The 21,035-nt window shown below is 38.6% G+C and overlaps 1 protein-coding gene across 1 annotated transcript; it reads left to right on the forward strand.

The window, feature by feature from the left end:
- Positions 1–2,286: 2,286 nt before the first annotated feature.
- pip4k2ca (phosphatidylinositol-5-phosphate 4-kinase, type II, gamma a) lies at positions 2,287–20,599 on the forward strand. Its single transcript, XM_080031885.1, has 10 exons — positions 2,287–2,796; positions 4,844–4,941; positions 6,178–6,274; positions 6,981–7,130; positions 13,872–14,018; positions 14,606–14,644; positions 14,986–15,099; positions 15,815–16,079; positions 16,531–16,634; positions 18,306–20,599. The coding sequence occupies exons 1-10, from the start codon at positions 2,638–2,640 to the stop codon at positions 18,384–18,386; spliced, it is 1,254 nt and encodes a 417-aa protein (XP_079888011.1). The 5' UTR covers positions 2,287–2,637; the 3' UTR covers positions 18,387–20,599.
- Positions 20,600–21,035: the final 436 nt, after the last annotated feature.

Raw genomic sequence — 21,035 nt, forward strand, 5'->3', positions numbered from 1 at the left:
TTTGACCATTATCTTACCTTACCTAAACTATAATGTACATTCCTTGTTTTATTTTTTTGTTGCACGAATCATATCACTCAATACTGCAGAATTCAATACAGCGATTCTAGAACATATAACATAATGTATAAAGATTAACAACACAGGGTCTATCTATTAAATCACATATCTGCTGGAGATTGTATGTATTTTTTTCATTTGTTTTTCAGCTGTTGTTATGAGTTTGTTTTGGAGCTATTGATTGATGATGACCTCAGTACGGAAGGGGATAAGGGTCATGGGAGAGAAAAAAATTAAAATAATATTAATATATTTGATTTATATAGCGCTTTTCTTGCACTCAAATGGGAGAGAAAGAAAATTAGTGAAGGATTTTTTTTAAATTATACACGTAGGAAAAAAAACGTCAAAATGTCTTTAAAAAGTGGCTGGACGATTGGTTTCCGTACAAATGAAGTTGTATTCCATTGTCTGCTTGACTTATGACGATATCAAAGATGCATCGTTTGTGTTTTGATAACGTTTTGCTTATGACTTATTGATCCAGGAAGTTCAAATATGTCAACATCTTTACAACTTTGCCAACAGTCTCGAAACTTGAAAGTTTAATCTCAACATTTTATTTCAAATTTATTCTCAAAGTGCATAATACAAAAAAAAAATAACCCTGCGTTCCAATTCCCATACTTCCCTACTATTTAGTATGCCAGAAAAAGATTTAGGATGTCCCAATACATGCACGTCAATTGTAGTATGCTGAAAATACATAAATGCCTCACTAACTCCAATAGCATTTTGGAGTATTTGTCTTCATTCTTGACATTTCTCGACATAATGAAAAAAAAATCTTCCTTATCTGATTTTTTTTTTCTCTCCTGTGGCCCTAAAACTCTTCTGTATTTTAGTATGTAGTTTAGTGAAAAGAAAGAGTATGTGATTTGGAACGCAGGGTGAATTTTCTTCTCTCCTTTTTGACCCTCATACTCTTCCGTACCTTTAGTGGATCGTGGAACATGTGACTATCTTCTCCTGCAGGGCTGGATATGGGTTGTGTTCGAAACGGCCTACTAACGTCCTCCCTCCTACATACTCGACATGTATACACTCCATACTGTCTACTTAACCATCCATTGTGTATGCGAGGTTCGTCGGACCGTTTTAACTGAAGTATACAGAAGCAGTAAAGAATGAAAAATAAAACTCCCATGCCGTTTGAAAGGACGCAATGCATTGTGGGGATGGTCGAGTTGGAAAAGTAACCTTTCGATCCGTACCATTTTTATATACTATCTATGATCCATACCCAAAATCTTCCCGGAAGTTAGTACTCATCCGGGTATTTCTCGCCTACCCAAACTCGCATACACAACCATCACATACTCAAATTGACGTCCAAATGAGTACGAGTAGGACATTAGTATGGCTTTTAGTATGAATAGGATGTTAGTAGGGCTTTCCGAACGCAGCCACAGACTTAAGTTCAGGTTATTGAAGCCTGGAAAATGTAAATATATTAAATAAAACGTATGCTAGGCAGTGCAAAGATATTAAAGAGACACTGATGCGGACGTTTAGTGCCACGTCTAAAGTTCAGGGAATTAGAAAAGAAAAATCACTTATATTAAAGTTTACTCAGAAACACAAGTTTACACATTAATAAATAAAGTTTCACGGCTCAACCAAATTGGAGTTAAATCTGGTTTCAAATGTTTTAGCGTCTCTTGACTCTGATAATTCCTCGCCTTGTTTGACTCGCACTATAACGGCCTTGTTCCGTTCGTGTATGATCATCAATAAAGGTTTCAGTAAAGTAACAAAAGGCTGTGGATGGTTTTGTTTTGAAATGTACCTTTAAAGTGGTAACGAGACACTGTATGGAGTTTATAAATGGTTGTGGTTCATTCATATTTTTACAAATGTGTTACATCTAGTTCAGTTATTATAAGACAATATTTTTCATTTTTCTCGTTTGTGAAAAATCCCTATGGTTGAGGGCAGTGCATTTAGCATTGATTGTAATCTAATCTAATCACGCATTAATCACAAAGTAATGTAGGCCTAGTTGAGGGTTGAGGTCAAAAAGTTAGAAACATTATAATTCCGACCGTCTACCCTTAACATGAACGCATCACATATAAACTGCAACGTAACCGCCCAGAGGTAGAGTGCTGGTCACCTGACGCAAATGTATCGATTTGTATTGGATCCCTGCCACCTGTCAATCAAAAAACTCCCCACGTGGTTGATAACAACACGGGTGGTGGGCTCGTGGGGGCGGTGGAGGACTGTCAGCGATTATTTGGGAACATGTTGGTTCTCACGCATGGATGAAGTAAAGAAGTAATGATTCATTTCTGGGAGTTTAATCGTTAAAAAGGGTGTTTTTGAGTTAGAAAAAACGTCTGTTAAAATCAACCGGAGCTTGTTGCGTGACCTTTTGATTGTCGTCGCTAGGGAGCCAGGGAGGAGCAGCCAACGGCAACAGCGCGAGACTGGAACGTTAGCTTCAGTTAGCTTAGTAACTGTAGCCATCAAGGAAGAAGGAGGAACCAGGTTGGAAGTGTCGCCGTCTGTACCCGCTCTCTGTCTCTCTCTACACGGGGACGAGTAGAGCCCTGTCCCGCTGTCATCATCATCATGGCTGCCCTCGGTAACTCGGGGCCCGCTTCCAGTCCCATGGTGATCCTGGCGCCCAAGACCAAGACGAAAAAGAAACATTTCGTCCAGCAGAAGGTGAAGGTGTTTCGAGCCAGTGACCCGGTCCTGAGCGTCTTCATGTGGGGCGTGAATCACTCGGTGAGTCCCGGAGGAGGGTGGGAGCTAACACTGCTAAATGCTAACAGTGTATTGTAATGGTGTGTCTGCATGCGAATCTGTGACTACATAGACTTTCATACATATATTAACACTTATTTCTGTTACATAGCTTAATCTGAACAGTTGGGGGTCATGTTTTTTGTTAATAGTTATTCAAAAATGGATGGAACTGGTACAATTTCGCCATGTTTACATCTGTTAATAAATTACACATGTTCTGTATATTTATACATATGATTCTATGTGCATATCACCTGTGTCTATATTGTCTATATATCACTGGTCATAACTGATCACAACACAGTATACAGTATGTTGCTCTATTGTAGTTCAACTTATTTTATTTGTCATATTATTTCACAGCAATGAGCTACTGATTCATATGATGGGGCCATTTTAAACCCAAATGAAGTCACATTACATTAGTATTAAGCTGACAATTGTTACAATGTCTGAAATCTGATAGGAGAAAGAATGCAGCATAACAAGTGTAACATCGTCTAACGTTACACCTCCCAGTGTTTACATGGCATTAGTATCAACCAACAGTAGTTTCAGTTTTACCCGTGCGTTCCAAATTACATACTTTTTTCTTTTTACTATACTACACACTTAAAGACCTACTTCACCGGTGGGAATATGAAGGTGTATTGAACTCTGAGATCCTATGTAGTGTAAATGTGGATTTTTTTTTTTAGAAATCGGTTCATCCTAGCCTGAGAAAAGGCAGAAAGAGTGTTTTACTGTCTAACCCTACATTTTACTAGTGTGACATCACATGTAGGGTTAGGATTAACAGGACAGCTGGGCCAAGGGAAGACTGAGGAAAGACTGAGGGAAGAAAAACCTCATTCATTATATTATACTAATGATAGAACGCCGGTTCCGTATTGGTGAAGTATTCTTTTACGTTTTGATGTTTCCATACTGCAAAATACAATTGGATGTATAATGACTTCCAGGTATTCCAGGCATACTGCATTTGATATGTATGCATTGGGACACCCTAAATATTTTTCTGGCATACTAGAAAGTATAGAAGTATGGGGATTGGAATGCAGGGTTAGCGTTAGTGTCAGACAAGTTACCACATAGCGTAATGTGACATCTTCTTATTGCTCAACCCGTCCCATCCCTTCTACAGTCCAAACTCCAACAACAGATTCAGTTTACAGTCATGTTCAACTGAGCAAATGGAACATCTGATCAGAGCAGAGGCTAAAAGAAGCAGAAGAGAATATATGATGTAATTCTTAACTATCAAGTTTTTCATTATTTTTAGCTTTTTGGTCGACAAATCAAAGTAATCTACTAATTGTTTTAACATTACTGCAGATGAGTAAGTAGTAGATTCCTGTTAAGCGCTTTGAGTGTGATTAAAAGCGCTATATAAATCCGATCCATCATTATTATTAGTTGATAATGGAGAGAGACTTGGAGATAAAGCATTTGTTGCAACAGTATTTCAGACTTTAAAGGTGGAGTCAGTGATTCTGGAGAACGCTTGTTGACAAAATCAGTGAATATGTCCTTACTGTGTGTGTGCGCTGGAGGGAAAAAAAAGTGTATATACAGCCTAGTTTCTGAAAACTGGTAGGTAAACAAAGGGTCCCGTCGCAGCTAGCAACATGTCCATTAACAGAGCCTAGGCTTTATACTAACACCAGATTTTTTTGGGCGCACACACAAGTAGCAGATCATGAGGAGATATTCAATGATTTTAACAAAAAGTGATTTTGACAACAAACATTCCCCAGAATCGCTGCCCTTTAATGTGAATTGTTTAATAATTTTTTCAGTCTTCAAGCACTAGGCAAGGCAAGTTTATTTCTATATCACAATTCAGACACAAGGCCATTCATTCAAAGTGCTTTACAGGGGCAAGAAATACATCAAGATTAAAATACATCAAACAAGTATAAAATAGACATTAGAAAAGCGAATGAAAAATATGAAACAGGACTTTGGAGATGTTAAATATTTTGTCTTAAATCACAAAAAAAAAACTTGTTTTATTTATTCCCAGATAAATGATCTGAACCAGGTTCCTGTGCCCGTCATGCTGCTGCCCGACGACTTCAAAGCCAACACCAAGATCAAAGTCAACAACCATCTCTTCAACAAGTGAGACACATCCCCATACTTCTCTACTATTTAGGATGTCCCAATACATGCACGTCAATTGTAGTATGCTGAAAATACATAAATTCCCCACTAACTTCAATAGCATTTTGGAGTATTCGTCTTTATTCTTGACATTTCTAGACATAATGAAAAAAAAAATCTTCCTTGTTTGATTTTTTTTTCCTCTCTCCTGTGGCCCTAAAACTCTTCTGTACTTTAGTATGTAGTGTAGTAAAAAGGAAAAGTATGTGATTTGGAACACAGGGACAGAAACAAAGCACACAGAGAAGAAGCAGGAATGGCTGAAATGTGAATATCTGAATAGAATAGTCTAGACATATAAAAATGTACCAGACTGTCGGTGGCAGTGTCTGCTTGTGCCTGATAAAGTCATTGTCAGTTTGCCCTCATAATGATATAAACGGGCGACAGATTCCTGAAGTCTGTGTTGGAATGTACATTGTAAAAAATTAATGAAAAGTGAATGAAAAGTAATCATCATAAAATATAATTGGTTGGCTCAAATGTCGACAGTTTTCCTTCATACTTAAAGCTGGGGTATAAGATTTGGGGAGAAAATAGCAGTTGGGATAGAGATTCGAATTCAAATACCTCAACCGCTCCACTTGTTCTCTTTGGTCCCTCCCTGACACGCTCTACACCAACAACGTCGTGCCAAAGTGAATGGACAGTCCCAACAGCCAATAAGAACAGAGAATCAGAGCCTCGCTCTGATTGGTCAAAGTGTACCGCTCATGTTAACTTTGACCAATCAGAAATCACATACCCCAGCTTTTAGAGTTTTAGTTTTAGCCTCAAAACTAAAAAAAGAAATCTAGGGAAGAAAGTTGCCTTGATTTTTTTTTTTTTTTCCAATTTTATTTTTATTTTTTTTAAATGTAGAGTTTGACAGATGTAGAATATTATGAAACATCTCTTTGTGGTTTTCCTCACTTTATTTCCTCCACCTCAAAGTCAATGTCAAAGTTTTTTTATTGTCAGTTCTGATATATGCAAGAATTGCATCAGAATCAAAATGGCCTTTATCTCTGGCCCACGATGCAATAGGAACGAAAAAGAAAAAAATATAGAGTATAACAAGATAAACATAACCTAAACAATATTTACATTAGATACATTCTAAATACTAAGTAGTACTAACCCTAACCCTTTGTACAATATAAAACAGTATGTATAAAACAGAATAGAAAGTAAGTACCTCTTCTCCTTTTGCAGAGAAAACCTTCCAGGACATTTCAAGTTCAAAGAATACTGTCCTCAAGTCTTCAGAAACCTACGGGAGCGCTTTGGCATCGAGGATCTGGACTATCAGGTATGTGGTGCTCAGACTGCAAAACATTCTGATGCTTCTGATGCCAATTTATCTGCTGACAAAACAAAGGGAGTGTATCTAGAGGTGTTCTTTATCATTAGAGGTGCTACAAGGAACTTTTAAAATATTTCTGAAACATTAAAATTTTTCCTCTGATGACCATAAATTACATGTAACAGCAAACGAGACCATCAGTGCAAAAGAATAATATTTTGATATAGTTTTTCTTAATGCCTTTCTCATGGGTACGCTCAACCAGGAACAACAGCTGGTGTAGTAAAAACAGTACCGCTTTTGTCCATAGGGGGTGCAAGAATGAACACAAACTCAAAGTACCACGTATCCACTTTTATAATATTAATAATGACCTTGATCTCTACTGTGTTGTGTCCCCCAGGTTTCGTTTAAACTCTGTACTGTCTAATAAAGCTTAAACATTTTCAAGAAAAGAATAAAAATTCATTAAAAAATAATGATCTTGATCTGTTTTATGTCCCCCATGTTTCGTTGACACGCAGAAGAAAAAAAAATATTATAGCGGTTTTGTGTTCCCCAGGTTTCGTTGGAAGTTTAACAGTTTTACTCAAATATAAATCAAAAGTGACGGATAACAAATGATATAATAATAAATGGTAAATGGTAAATGGACTTGACTTATAATAATAATGATTTTGATCTGTATTGTTTTGTGTCCCCCGTCCCCCAGGTGTCGTTGACGCGCAGCCCCCCCATGAGGAGTGTAGACGACCAGGGAGAAGGTCTGCTGCTCAACTCCTACGACAAGACGCTGGTCATCAAACAAATCTCCAGCGAGGACGTGGCCGACATGCACGGCATCCTGTCAGAGTATCACCAGGTAAGGGCCGGTGGTTAGTAATTCATTACATGTCATTTAGCAGACGCTTTTATCCAAAGTGACTTACAACGGGAGCACATATTCATACACCGATAGCAGCAGCAGCTACCACGCAGGGTGCAAGCTAACTATCAGGAGACATTTAGGGTTCAGTGTCTCTTTGCCCAGGGACACCCTGCAGTTGCGGGTCGACCCCCCCCCCCCCCCCCCCCAGGTTAAAGGCAGGCTCAGTCCATTGTAGTCCAGAAATTTTTTTGTCAGTCAAAATCAGTGAATATCTTTGCATCATTTGTTACCTGTCCGTTGTGTGTGAGTGGAAAAATAGTTAGGTGTTTAGTTCAAATATCAGCAATTGTTCTTTGGACACTGTATTGTCCATCTTTTAAAGGAAAAGTCTGTCGATAATCTATATTTTTCTTATTGTCAGTAAACCAAGAATGCGTTCATTTTACTCCATACTTTATGACTTCCCTACTACTGTTTTCTACCCCAAGGCTCATTCATACTGTTGACATCCTGAAAATCTTTATATCAGTGTCACAAATATAGTTGGATTGAGGACAGTGTGATATGTGGCCATTTTTGCTTTTGTTAAAATTGTTTTATAACAACACCCAGCTGTTTTGTAGTTAAACTAGGGCTATGTGTGCACAAAACAATATAAGATAGTGGACAATTCACAAGTATTTTTTTTAATCCCCAAGGGGAAATAAATGAATCTAATAAATAAACTGTAGTTTTCCTCATTAATACTAAATCACTCATTTATTTAGCACTTCCTGGGTATGACCTGAAACACCCACACAGCTGTCATGGCTCTGCAGGTTCAAAGAATAATTCTAGGTTATTATCCAACATCCCACAAGCTTCCGTTAAGTAGAGCAAGAACATCCAGTCTTTGAGAATGTGTTTGAGCAGAAATAGAGCAGAAGAAACTGCACACTCATTCCTCTCTGGCCATTAGCCTGATTCCTGCAGACAGACAGATGGCTGCTTAGTTAGAGTTAGCGTTAGCTTTAGCTTTAGCCGTCCATCAGATAACATGAACAAAGGAGAAATATGTAGACTTTTTCAATTGCTTCTTCATCAGCTGTTCTGTTAATCCTAACCCTACAATTTACCCTATGTGATGTCACACATGGGAAAAATTTAGGGTTAGACAGTGAGACCATAAACCACTCTTTCTGCCTTTTCTCAGGCTAGGATGAACCGATTTCTAACATTTTTGCACATTTATACTACACAGGATCTCAGAGTTCAATACACCTTCATATTTCCACCGGTGAAGTAGGTCTTTAAGTAAGCTAATGGAGCCGGCTATCTTCCTTGTGTTCGTTGTAATAAAACAAACGTAATTAAACAAACGTTACTCACACAGGCGTTAATAGTGCAATTGTTGTTGTGGACTATTTTCAGCTAAAGGGTGGATCCACATTCAGTCCTGTATAGTGAGTATTCTTTGGCATCGGTTTGTGTTTATGGTGATTAAGTGAACATGGCGCCCAGTGCAACAGTGCGCCTCATTGAGATTGTTTTGGATCGTTTTTCTACAACAAAGCCTCTCTATGTTGCAGAGGAAAAAGATGCTATCAGGCTTTACATGTTACATGAGAATACACTGAATCAGCAGCTAAATAACCAGGTGGCTATCACTTAGACTTTAGTATGGAAAAGTGGGGTTTGATTTTTCGGTCGGGGAAAGTCTAGTGAGGGTTCTTAAAGGCCTACTTCACCGGTTGGAATATGAAGGTGTATTGAACTCGGATGATGTCACAGAAAGAGAAATGTAGGGTTAGACAGTGAGACCATAAAACACTCTTTCTGCCTTTTCTCAGGCTAGGATGATCCGATTTAAAAAAAATTTGCACATTTATACTTCATAGGATCTCCGATTTCAATACACCTTCATATTCCAACCGGTGAAGTAGGCCTTTAAGCAAGACCCTTAACACTAACTGCCTGTCGTTTTAAGTTGCTTTGGATAATAGAGTTGGCTAAGTGATGTGTGATGTGTAGTGTATTGGTTTTTATTTTTCCATAGGTTAACAATAGGAAAATTATAAAGCATCAGCAGACTTGTCCTTTAACATTTAAAGCTCACTCGTCATGACCTTGGATATATTTTGAATTCAGTTTGTTTTTGGACTGTTAAGATTATGTGTTTAGTATTGTTAATGGAACTGATTGAATCCAAACCAAAACCTTCCTCTTCGTCTGACTGTTCATACAATCATTTCCTCTGTGATTCATTCAAGGTGTGTCTGAGAGCAAGACTCACTCGTGTGTGTGTGTGTGTGTGTGTGTGTGTGTGTGTGTGTGTGTGTGTGTGTGTGTGTGTGTGTGTGTGTGTGTGTGTGTGTGTGTGTGTGTGTGTGTGTGTGTGTGTGTGTGTGTGTGTGTGTGTGTGTGTGTGTGTGTGTGTGTGTGTGTGTGTGTGTGTGTGTGTGTGTGTGTGTGTGTGTGTGTGTGTGTGTGTGTGTGTGTGTGTGTGTCCTACTTACAGTATTCTCTCTTTAACCTTTTGTTTTGGTCTTTTTGAAGCGGAAATCTCCGCAGAGCGTTTGATCACACAGTTCCTAAAATGAGCACGACTTCCTCTTGGGGACATTTTTACTGCCTCAGGTAAAAGGGAAGTCGACCCAAATGAGACTATTTTTAGATGTATCGCATGCCGGGATCAGCACAGTGCTGCAGTGAGTAGGAAGAAGGGGTGTGACCTCTAAACGTTTGAACGCTACACATTAAGAACAACACTTAAGTTTAGAAAAATCGGCAACCATTTTAAATGAATGAATAGGCTTATTTTTTATCACTTGGTAACGCGTGCATATGTCAGCACAGAGCCACAGCTGTTCAGCAAAGGGTCTTTTGCGCGTTGCTAGGCTAAACTTTGAAATGCTTAGTATAGAACGATAAAAAGAAAAGCGCTGTCTGTGTGGTCTGACTTTTTATCAAATTTCAATTTCAAAACTAGAGTAAAATGCAAACTTTGTGTCAAGTTGGTTTACTCAAACAGTCCTGGAACAATCACCAACCATTTCAAATATAAATAAATATCCAGCAGTGACGTCAAGTAATGCGATGCACACTTCAGCAGATTGTCCCTGTGCGATCGGTTCACATATGTTTGGAGATGGTCTGGTATTGGGTGGGAGAATGCTGCAGGTATCATAAACCTCTGTTTACATTCAAGATAGCAGAAGCAACGGACTTCTGTTATGATTTGTTTCTGCTTTGATCTCATACTTCACGTGTTTCAACATATCCACATTATCAGACCTACGTGCATGACATTTGAACTTTTTTTTTTTTTTTTTTTTAAGATTATTTTTTGCCATTTTCAAGCTTTATTAGACAGTACAGAGTTGAAATGGGGAGACAGAGAGAGAGAGGTGGGATGATCTGCAGTAAAGGTCCACGGGTCGGATTCGAACCCGCAACGAAGGCCGGAGCCAATATGGTACGCGCTCTACGCCACCGGAGCACCCCAACATTTGAATTTTTAAACATTATTTGACCTTATGTCCAAACATTTATGCTGCACATATCTTTAATGTTAACCACACCATATTGCATAGACATATACATATATGTACATTATCCTTTATTTTGCATTCTACTTTATATGTTATACTCTCTCTACTTCTGTTTTTTTCTTTGTCTATATCACATTATTGAAAGGAGCCTGGGACTTAAGAATGTCCTTGACTACTGCTGCTGTTAATGTGCATATGTCAAATAAACCATCTTACGTCTCTTGAATCTTTGGCAATTTGTTCAGTTTTTCACACTACTATCAAAGACCTACTTCAGCGGTGGAAATATGAAGGTGTATTGAACTCTGAGATCCTATGGTATAAATGTGTAAAAAAATGTAGAAATCGGTTCATTCTAGCCTGAGAAAAGGCAGAAAGAGTGTGTTATGGTCTCACTGTCTAACCCTACATTTTACTAGTGTGATGTCACATATGGGAAAATGTAGGGTTAGGATAAACAGGACAGCTGGGCCAAGGGAAGACTGAGGGAAGAAATACCTCATTCATTATATTATAATAGCGATTTTGTAATGATAGAACGCCTGTTCCGTATGGGTGAAGTATTCCTTTAAAGAAGACAGCAAACATCTGTCCTGCCGACGTGCCCTTGAACAAGACTCTAAATTTGTCTCTAAGAAAGCTGACCTCCCTGGAGCTACAGATCCTTTTGAAAAACCTCCCTCTTATCATGAAGGTTACTAGCCTGTGTTACATCACAGCTGAGCGGAGGGCACAGAACAAACACTGTGTTATGTGATTGTGGGGTTTTATACAGATATTCAAATGTTCATATCAACACATCTACGCTCATGTAAATATCAGAGAACGTTTGTAGGAGAGATTAGAACCAGGTGACACTTTCACCTCTATTCTGTTTTTGTTATTTATTTGTTTTAGTTGACATTTTCCACCCTGGCCTGGAAACATTGTTAATACTTGCTTTTCAACTTCTTCCTATGTCTTTTGAACATAAACTATATTATTTGAGTTATTTACTTTTTGCATATGTTGCTGAGGATCCCATTGTTCTATTGCTTATACGATTCAGTTGGTTTTATATTATTTTAACATGTTCAATAAATTGTATAAAAAAAAAAGAAAAAAAAAATCTTCCATGACCAAGTTGCATGGACACTTCCAAACTGTGTCTCTCTACAGTTTTCAACTTCTTCTTAACCCTTTTTTACACTTGAGTATTTGAGTTATTCACTTGTTGCATATTTTGCTGATTTATTTTTATTTTTAACTTTTATTTTTATTACTTATACAATTTAGTTGGTGTTTGTATTATTTGAAAAAAATAATTATAAAAAAAAAAATTATAAAAAAAAAAAAGTACTTCCATAACCAAATCGCGTGGACACTTCCAAACTGTGTCTGACTTGAGGCCCTAAACACACCACTGCCTGAGTAAACTAGTGTCTGTCTGAGCTGTTAGTGGAATGTGTCGCCCGTGGTTACTCTCTCTGCCTACGTAGAACTGGGAGGGAGGCGAGTAAAATGGCTGCTCTGTTTCAGACTGGTTTTTTGATTCACTCGGCTCCTGAATGAACTCTTTGTTATCGGAGCATTACACAGTTTCCTTCTATTCATGGTGACAGTTTGCAGGTTGCCGTTTAATTGTGTGTGTTTGTGTCAACAGTTAGTTTAGACAGGACGTGTTTGGCACGCTGAAAGACTGTTTCATATTAACCAAGGAAAAAAACCTGTGTCATCCTCTGCATAATATCTTAATATATTTAAAGGCCTACTTCACCGGTTGGAATATGAAGGTGTATTGAACTCGGAGATCCTAAATGTGAAAAAAAAATTGAAATCGGATCATCCTAGCCTGAGAAAAGGCAGAAAGAGTGTTTTATGGTCTCACTGTCTAACCCTACATTTCTCTTTTCTGTGATGTCACATTTGCACATTTATACTTCATAGGATCTCCGAGTTCAATACACCTTCATATTCCAACCGGTGAAGTAGGCCTTTAAATTCCGGGTTAGCTTTACTGTAGAACATTTATCTTTCAGTCATGATTCAGATTACATTTCGGGGCAGTTAGAATCAGGCCCTGTGTTTTATCTAGCATGCTGTATTTCTGTTGGTCATCTTTTTTTTTATTATTATTTTCTGGCATTTTCAAGCTTTATTAGATAGTACAGAGTTGAAATGGGGAGACAGAGAGAGAGAGAGAGAGAGAGAGGGGGGATATGACCTGCAGTAAAGGTCCACGGGTCAGATTCGAACCCGCGACCAGCCGACCACTGCAACGAAGGCCGAAGCCAATATGGTACGCGCTCTATCCACTACACCACCCGTCAGTCATTTTTTAACTGTTCACATATAGCGATTTTTTAAAAAAACTCACGGGAGCACACGATGTTTTGCCTCTGATTTGGGGGCTTTTGTCAGCAATGTCCTAACCAAACAAGAAATGTCATCAAGCAAGTGGAAAAATATTGTAGTGTAACTTAACTAGGCTTAACTTTGAGAGTCTGTAATTGGTTTACTTTAGACAGTGTGACCACAAGTGACCTTTAAATATGGCCAGACGTCATTGTGCGTGTGCCTTTTGAGATTGTTCATGGATTAATCTGTCATCTATGAGACTCTTTTTACTGTATTGTGTTGTCACATTGAGACCGCCTGTGGCAATATTCCCCTCTGTTCACCTTCAATGCAAATAAAAAAAAATATATATATATACAATAAAATTTAGAGACCTGTCTGTATTTTTCTACAATCTTCATCTCTACATTACTTATTGAAAATGCTCTCAATGACAAAAAATTAATTGGAATTTGGTAGAAAAAGTTGTCAGTAGTTTATATTATAAAACCAAAATGTTCATTCTTCTCAAACATATGCCTATAAATAGTCAAACGAGAGACACTGAACATTTGGAGTGGTCTCTTAATTTTTTCCAGAGCTGTATGTATAATTTATTCCCCCTCTCTCTCTCTCTCTGCAGCACATAGTGACGTGAGATTGTTCATGTGTTAATCTGTCACCTATGATACTTTTTTCTGTATTGTACTGTAACATTGAGACCACCTGTCATTGATCCACTTTGTGCACCTGCCATGCAAAAAAAAATCAAAAATTACCGTATATATTATTATAATAAATTGCTCTCTCTCTCTCTCTCTCTCTCTCTCTCTCTCTCTCTCTCTCTCTCTCTCTCTCTCTCTCCCTCTCCCTCTCCCTCCCTCCGCAGCACATAGTGAAGTGTCATGGCAGCACGCTTCTGCCTCAGTTCCTGGGAATGTACCGGGTAACCGTGGACAACGAGGAGACGTATCTGATTGTCATGAGGAACATGTTCAGCCACAGACTGATCGTACACCGCAAGTACGACCTCAAGGTGAGAGGGACCAGAAATATGACCTCAAGGTGAGAGGGAACCAAACACCAAACGCTCTGATGGCCTTTAATGAAGCTATGGGGAAGTCACACACAAATCATGTGAAAAAAAACATTTCAATGTGCCCTGTGTACTAATGACTAAATTGACTTACTTACTGTTTTTATACAAAGCTATGTGGAAGTCAGAAATCGATTTAGTCTAACATTGTACTTGGGATGGAACCTTCTCATTTACCAATAACTTAAGTACATGCACACAAGTACTGAAGAACTGTGCTTAAGTACACATTTTAAATAATTCTACTTTACTTGAGCATTATCTTTTCATGATACTTTATACTTTGACTCCACTACACGTCAGAAGGAAATGTGTACTATTTATTCCACTACAATTATTTGATAAATTGTTCTGCAAACAGAAGGGCAAAAATGCGTTTCTTAAAATTTCCGTGTATATTTCCTGGTGTGTGTGTGTGTGTGTGTGTGTGTGTGTGTGTTTTAGAATATAAATCTAGTATATAATTGAGTTGAAGATCTATGTGAAAACGTATCCATCACCATATTTCTACCATTCTGTGGTTGCAGGGCTCTCTGGTGGCTCGTGAAGCAAGCGATAAAGAAAGGGTAAAATAAACATCTCTTCTTCTGTCCGTTTATACTGTTTATGTTGCTGCTGTCTCCTCTATCTGCTGCTAAATATACAGCTCCGGAAAAAAATTAAGAGACCAGTCTGGATTTTTCTTAAATCTTTATCTCTACATTACTCATTGAAAATGCTCTAAATGACAATATTTTTATTGTGAATTTTGTAGAAATGTTGTCAGTAGTTTGTATTATAAAACCAAAATGTTCATTCTACTCAAACATATGCCTCTAAAGAGTAAAACAAGAGACACTGAACATTTGGAGTGGACTCTTAATTTTTTTCCAGAGCTGTATGTAAACATGTATTGTGCTTTCTAAAGGGCAAAGAGCTCCCGACCTTCAAAGACATGGACTTCAGGAACAACCTGCAGAAGGTTTACGTCACCGAGGAGCAGAAGGAGAAGTTCATGGAGAAACTCAACAGAGACGTGGAGGTAGGGGGACTGGGACCATGTTGATATTTTGTATTAATCTACATTTTTATTGGGATCAAAATATCGGTAAATTTCACAGCTCAACATGTAAAAGAAAATAATAATAAAGTTCAAAAAATACATCTATTATAATAAATATATTATAAAATAAACTTCAAAAAATATATATTATGAATAAAAAAAATTATAGTCAAATAAACAGATAAATATATAGATAAATGGAGGTAAAACGAATACAATAAAAAATAAATAAAAAATAATAGCATTTGAAAAAAATATATTTTTAATTAGGAAACCTCCCTGTTGTTGCATGTTTCATCCACACGGTAGCAGCATCAGCACATCACAGACTCCTCAGATGCCATTTTGGCAGCAGAACCATGTGAAATGTAACAGTCTACTGGTGAGGGAGGGAAAAGGTAGATACTACAAGTGAGCAGTAGATAGCGCAGTTGGTTGAGATATCGGCAACTATTTTGCTAATTGGTTAAGTACATTTTCTAAGAAATATGCCAGCCTCTCAAATGTGAACATTTCAGAATTAGAATAACTGTTTGTTGTGTTTTATAATGTGTTTTATGTATTCTAATCTTGCCCCTGTAAAGCACTTTGAGTGGCCTTGTGTCTGAATTGTGCTAAATAAATAAACTTGCCTTGTTTTGTCTTTGACGTGGTTCGCATAGAATACATTATTTTATTTTTATTTCCCCCCTAGTTCCTGGTAAAGCTGAAGATCATGGACTACAGTCTTCTGCTCGGCATCCATGACGTGGGTCGAGCGGAGCGGGACGAGGAGGAGGGAGAGGAGGTGTCTAACGAGGAGGAAGCAGAGGCAGAGAACGGGCTGGCGGCGGGGGGGAACGTGGGCTCATACGGGACCTCTCCAGAGGGCATAGCCGGATACATGTCAGCCTGTAAACCTCTGGGGCCCGGGGAGTACGACCCCTATGTGGACGTATACGCAGTCGGGAGCTGCTCAGGTGAATACTTGGTTCACAATATAAGAGCACAAGATATTTAACATGTTTCGGATTGGTTTTGAGAGACACAGATGCACTGATTCAACTCTTTTCCCCCAAATATGGATAATAAAAAATATGGATTATAATTAACTTGATTGGTTAAACAGTGACCCCTACACCGGTTGTTCAAGTAGGTAGGTTATATTGCCAGATGTTTTGTTCTGAAAATAGATGAATGATGAATGATTATTTAATTGATCCTTGAGGAATAAATGCGCCCCCTCAATCTTGGATAACATTTTTCTTGCCTATCCGTTCTTACCAGACAGTTTTAATCTTGCATAATGTTGCCGTCTGCCTGTCACTGCCAACACTGTCAATAAGCCCAGTAACATCCAGTAACCCTGACTGCAGTTCATATAAATATATTTTTCTATTTATATTAACCCGGCCTGCTGTGTCCCTCCAGGTTCTCCTCAGAGGGAGGTTTACTTCATGGGTCTGATCGACGTTCTCACTCACTACGACACCAAGAAGAAAGCGGCTCACGCTGCAAAGACCGTCAAACACGGGGTGAGTGGCTACAGATGATGTTGTCAACTTTTTATCAACAAATGACTTTCACCCATAATATCTTCTAGACCAGGGGTTCTCAACCTTCTGCAAGCTGGGCCCCCCCAAAGCTGGGTCATTGCAGTTGGGCCCCCCCACCGACCCTGACAACCCCCCCCCCCCACACACACACACACACACCACCCTACACGGATAGATAGATAGATAGATAGATAGATAGATAGATAGATAGATAGATAGATAGAGCGTCACAAAACAAAGTCTATGATCAATGGGAAACACTGCTGTCTAACAACCCAGTTCAGAGAATGTTTCAACTATTGAGTCTTGGATTTGGAAAGTGGCCAGATTTAGCTCAAAATGCTACCTGCGATTAATGTGCTGTGCAGCCTGAACGCGGAGTTGTGTGTGTCTCAGTGGCGATTCCAGGAAATTTTGACTGGGGGTGGCCAAGGTGGGCCACAGAGCTAGAGTGGGGTGGCCATCGCACCCCTGAATTAATAGCATGTGATATGCTGTACAACCAATTCAAAGATGATTTATAATCCCAAATGCCCAAATCATGTTAGTATCCATTGTAATGTTTGTCAGAAAACTAAACCCCTGAAGGGGGGTCTGGGGGCATCCCCCCCAGAAGATTTTTGTTGTGTTTTTAACATGTAATCTAAGCATTCTGGTGCATTCTGGCGAAGATAATAAAGGAAAAAGTCAATATTTATTTCAGTTCAGATGAATAGTAAAATTAGCAAGACAACATAACTTGCTAGCAGCCAGATGCCTAACAACTGGACAGAGGGACGGATGACAACTAGCTTTTGACCAAATATCTTGCTAAAAAAATAAACCTTTATTTATGAAATTCTGCCCTAAGAACATGTTACACTTGCTAACTACAAACTTACATTTTTTTATTCAGATTTCAAAAATCTGCTGGGACACGTGCCCATACACATGCATGGGTGGCACGCATGTCACAAGCACACTTATGCTGTTTTCAAGACCTTTGATGACCAGAGACCAATTCTAGTGGCCACAGTCCTACCATTAATTCAGTACTTGAAAATTGCAAACTGATCTCATATCAGTGGATTGGAGTGTTTGTGTGATGAACTTGGCAACTACCTATCAAAAAAAGTTAAGAAAGAAAAAAAATACATATCATCTCTGAACTAGGCTACATATCAGGAAAAAAATTGAAATTTAAAAAAAAAAAAAAAAAAGATTTTTTTTATTTATTTATTTTTTTTCCATCCCCCTCGCGCCCCCCCGGTAGAGTGTCCGCGCCCCCCCGGGGGGGCGCGCCCCACCGGTTGAGAACCACTGTTCTAGACCAATCTGTTAATAGTTCCCAGAGTACATACTAAACATGGACATACAGGATTTAGTGTTTACTTTAGCTTCCTGCTTAATCATAACAATTACACACTTTATTGTTTTAATTTGTTATTTAATTTCATTGAATGAAATGTGTCATGTGTATAAAGCACTTTGAGTCTGCCTTGTGTATGAAATGGGTGATATAAATAAAATTGCCTTGCCTTTTCTCTCGCTCTCTCTCTCTCTCTCTCTCTCCCTCTGTTACTCTCTCGCTCTCTCTCTCTCCCTCCCTCCCTCTCTCCTTCCCTCTCTCTCTCTCTCCCTCCCTCCCTCTCTCTCTCCCTCTCTCTCCAGGCTGGTGCTGAGATTTCCACGGTCCACCCCGAGCAATACGCCAAACGATTCCGGGATTTCATCTCAAACATCTTCGCGTAACCCACGGCTACTGAACACTGCCACCCGTCGCTCCAACTGAAAAGAGCTAAACGTCTATTTTATCATTATGAACCAAGAATAGAATGCACACACAGGTCGTTACCAAGACAACCTGGGGCGAGACAACTTATCATGTAGCAATTTAATAATAATAATAATAATGTACTTACTTCTGATGCGTATATTTATTTGAAGACCTAGACATTAAGCACTCTTATATAACGGAGGAACCATGGAAACAAACTGCTGTTGATCAGTGTTCAAAAGTGTTTGAACCACTTCTGGGCCAGATCAAATAGAATTATAATTTTTTTTGGGGGGGGGGGAGGATTTTTTTTCAATCACTTTTGAATGGTCCCCCATGTGTGAACTGAAGTTAAAGAGATTGAAATGTTTAGACTATTTGCTTTCGGTCAAAAGTCAGATGAGGAGATTCCTAATATTGTGTTTGTTAAAGGATCCTTGTGTAGTTTTTGGTGGGGCAAGTTTTGTTATTATTAGTGGCTATGGAGGTTTAATTTGGTGCACAAGTCATTTGTAGTTGTAAAAAAAATAGCCAAAGGAAAAATGCTTTAGAAGTATTTTTTTTTTCATTTTTCCCCCTTCTCCCAATAACACAAAACTACAATTAATCCTTCTCAAAAACTTAATCGCAGTTGCCAAAATCCTATTCCATGAATCACAAAATTCTGAAAATCGTACGCTGATATTTTTGCTAAAATTTTTTACAGTGAATACGATCAAAATGTAGCAAAATGTCGGGGTATGATTTTCTTCGCTTTGTGTCTTTATCAATCTTCTCCTCTCACTCTTATGACTAAAGCAGATAAGCACCAAACATGTCAAAACTATTCTTTAAAGTCGCTACGAGGAACTTTTAAATATTTCTGAAACAGTCTAATTTTTCCTCTGATTATCATAAACTACATGTAACAGCAAACAAGACCATCAGTTCAAAGAATGCTAATTTTTATAGTTTTTTCTTAATGCCTTTGTCATGGGGTATACGCTCACCCAGGAACAACAGCTGGCGTAGTAAAAACACTACCGCTTTTGTCCAAAGGGGGGCGCTAGAATCAACACAATCTGAAAGTTCCTCGGAGCTCCTTTAACTCCTAGAATAATCTAAATTAATGGAGATGGGTGTTAAAATGAATAATAATAATAATGGTATTCTGGACGCTACACTTGATGTTATTTATCTATTGACGCCATTTTGTATGTTAAGTGCCAAATGTGTGGGATCGAAAGCTTTATCGTTTAGATTTGCACTTTCTTTGCAAAACAATTGAGCAGTTAAAATTAAACACAATTTCAAATGGATCAAATACAGTTTTCCACCGAGAAAATGTACAGAACAGCCTAGTGTGGAATGCAAAGGTGGAGTCAGTGATTCTGGAGAACGCTTGTTGTCAAAATCTCTTTTTGTCCAAATCTGTGAATATCTCCTCATGATCTGCTACCTGTCCATACTGTGTGTGCGCTGGAAGAAAAAAAAACTTGGTGTTATTATGGTAACAAATTGTATGTCAACAAAATGTGGCCACCTTAGCTAGCAATATGCCCATTTACGAAGCCTAGGCTGTGTATTAACACTGGATTTTTTTTTCAGCGCACACACAGTACGGACAGGTAGCGGATCGTGAGGAGATATTCACTGATTTTTGGATAAAAAGTGATTTTGACAACAAGCGTTCTCCAGAATCACTGACTCCACCTTTAAGTAGAAAGCATGTCATATTATTTCGCCTGTAACTATGTTTGACTCATGAAGAGAAAGTGAATTTTTTTTTTTTTTTCATGAAAAGCATCGTGTCAATAACTCAATATCAAAACACTTCCTGAATATGAGCCCTTCCTTCACCAGACTCCTGTTTGAACGCGGTGTATTGAAATGGCAAAATGTGACGCTATGTAAAATCATTAAGATAGGATAAGATTTAGGATAAGATTAAGAAGCATACTACCGATAGAACTAGGAAATTATTGTCTTTGTATTGTACTGACATTTAAGATTTAGTGCTTAGTAACCAGGGTACTGTGTGTAACCTTGACGCTAACACTACAGCTCCGTAGCTAGTGCATTTTGTGAAGCCTTAACACAGAAACACACACACACACACACACACTACACTCCTTTATGATGCCTCGGCTACTCCATGGTTGCACATGTTGTATTTTTGCAAATCAGCTTTTGGACCAAAAATATATTTTACAAAGAATTTATGGAATTTGTTTGACTCGTTATTATGCAAATGTTACTGTTCTCATATTTTGTAACCATGTGATAATTGTAGGGATAGCAGGATGGCCTAGACGAAAGGTGGCCGACCATTAACCATGAGGTCTCTGGTTCCTCCTCCCAGTAACCATGAGGTCTCTGGTTCCTCCTCCCAGTAACCATGAGGTATCTGGTTCCTCTTCCCAGTAACCATGAGGTATCTGGTTCCTCCTCCCAGTAACCATGAGGTCTCTGGTTCCTTCCAGTAACCATGAGGTCTCTGGTTCCTCCTCCCAGTAACCATAAGGTCTCTGGTTCCTCCTGCCAGTAACCATGAGGTCTCTGGTTCCTCCTCCCAGTAACCATGAGGTCTCTGGTTCCTCCTCCCAGTAACCATAAGGTCTCTGGTTCCTCCTCCCAGTAACCAT

Source organism: Ammodytes marinus (genome assembly GCF_949987685.1).
Source record: "Ammodytes marinus genome assembly, chromosome: 7".
NCBI classification, from domain to species: Eukaryota; Metazoa; Chordata; class Actinopteri; order Uranoscopiformes; family Ammodytidae; genus Ammodytes; species Ammodytes marinus.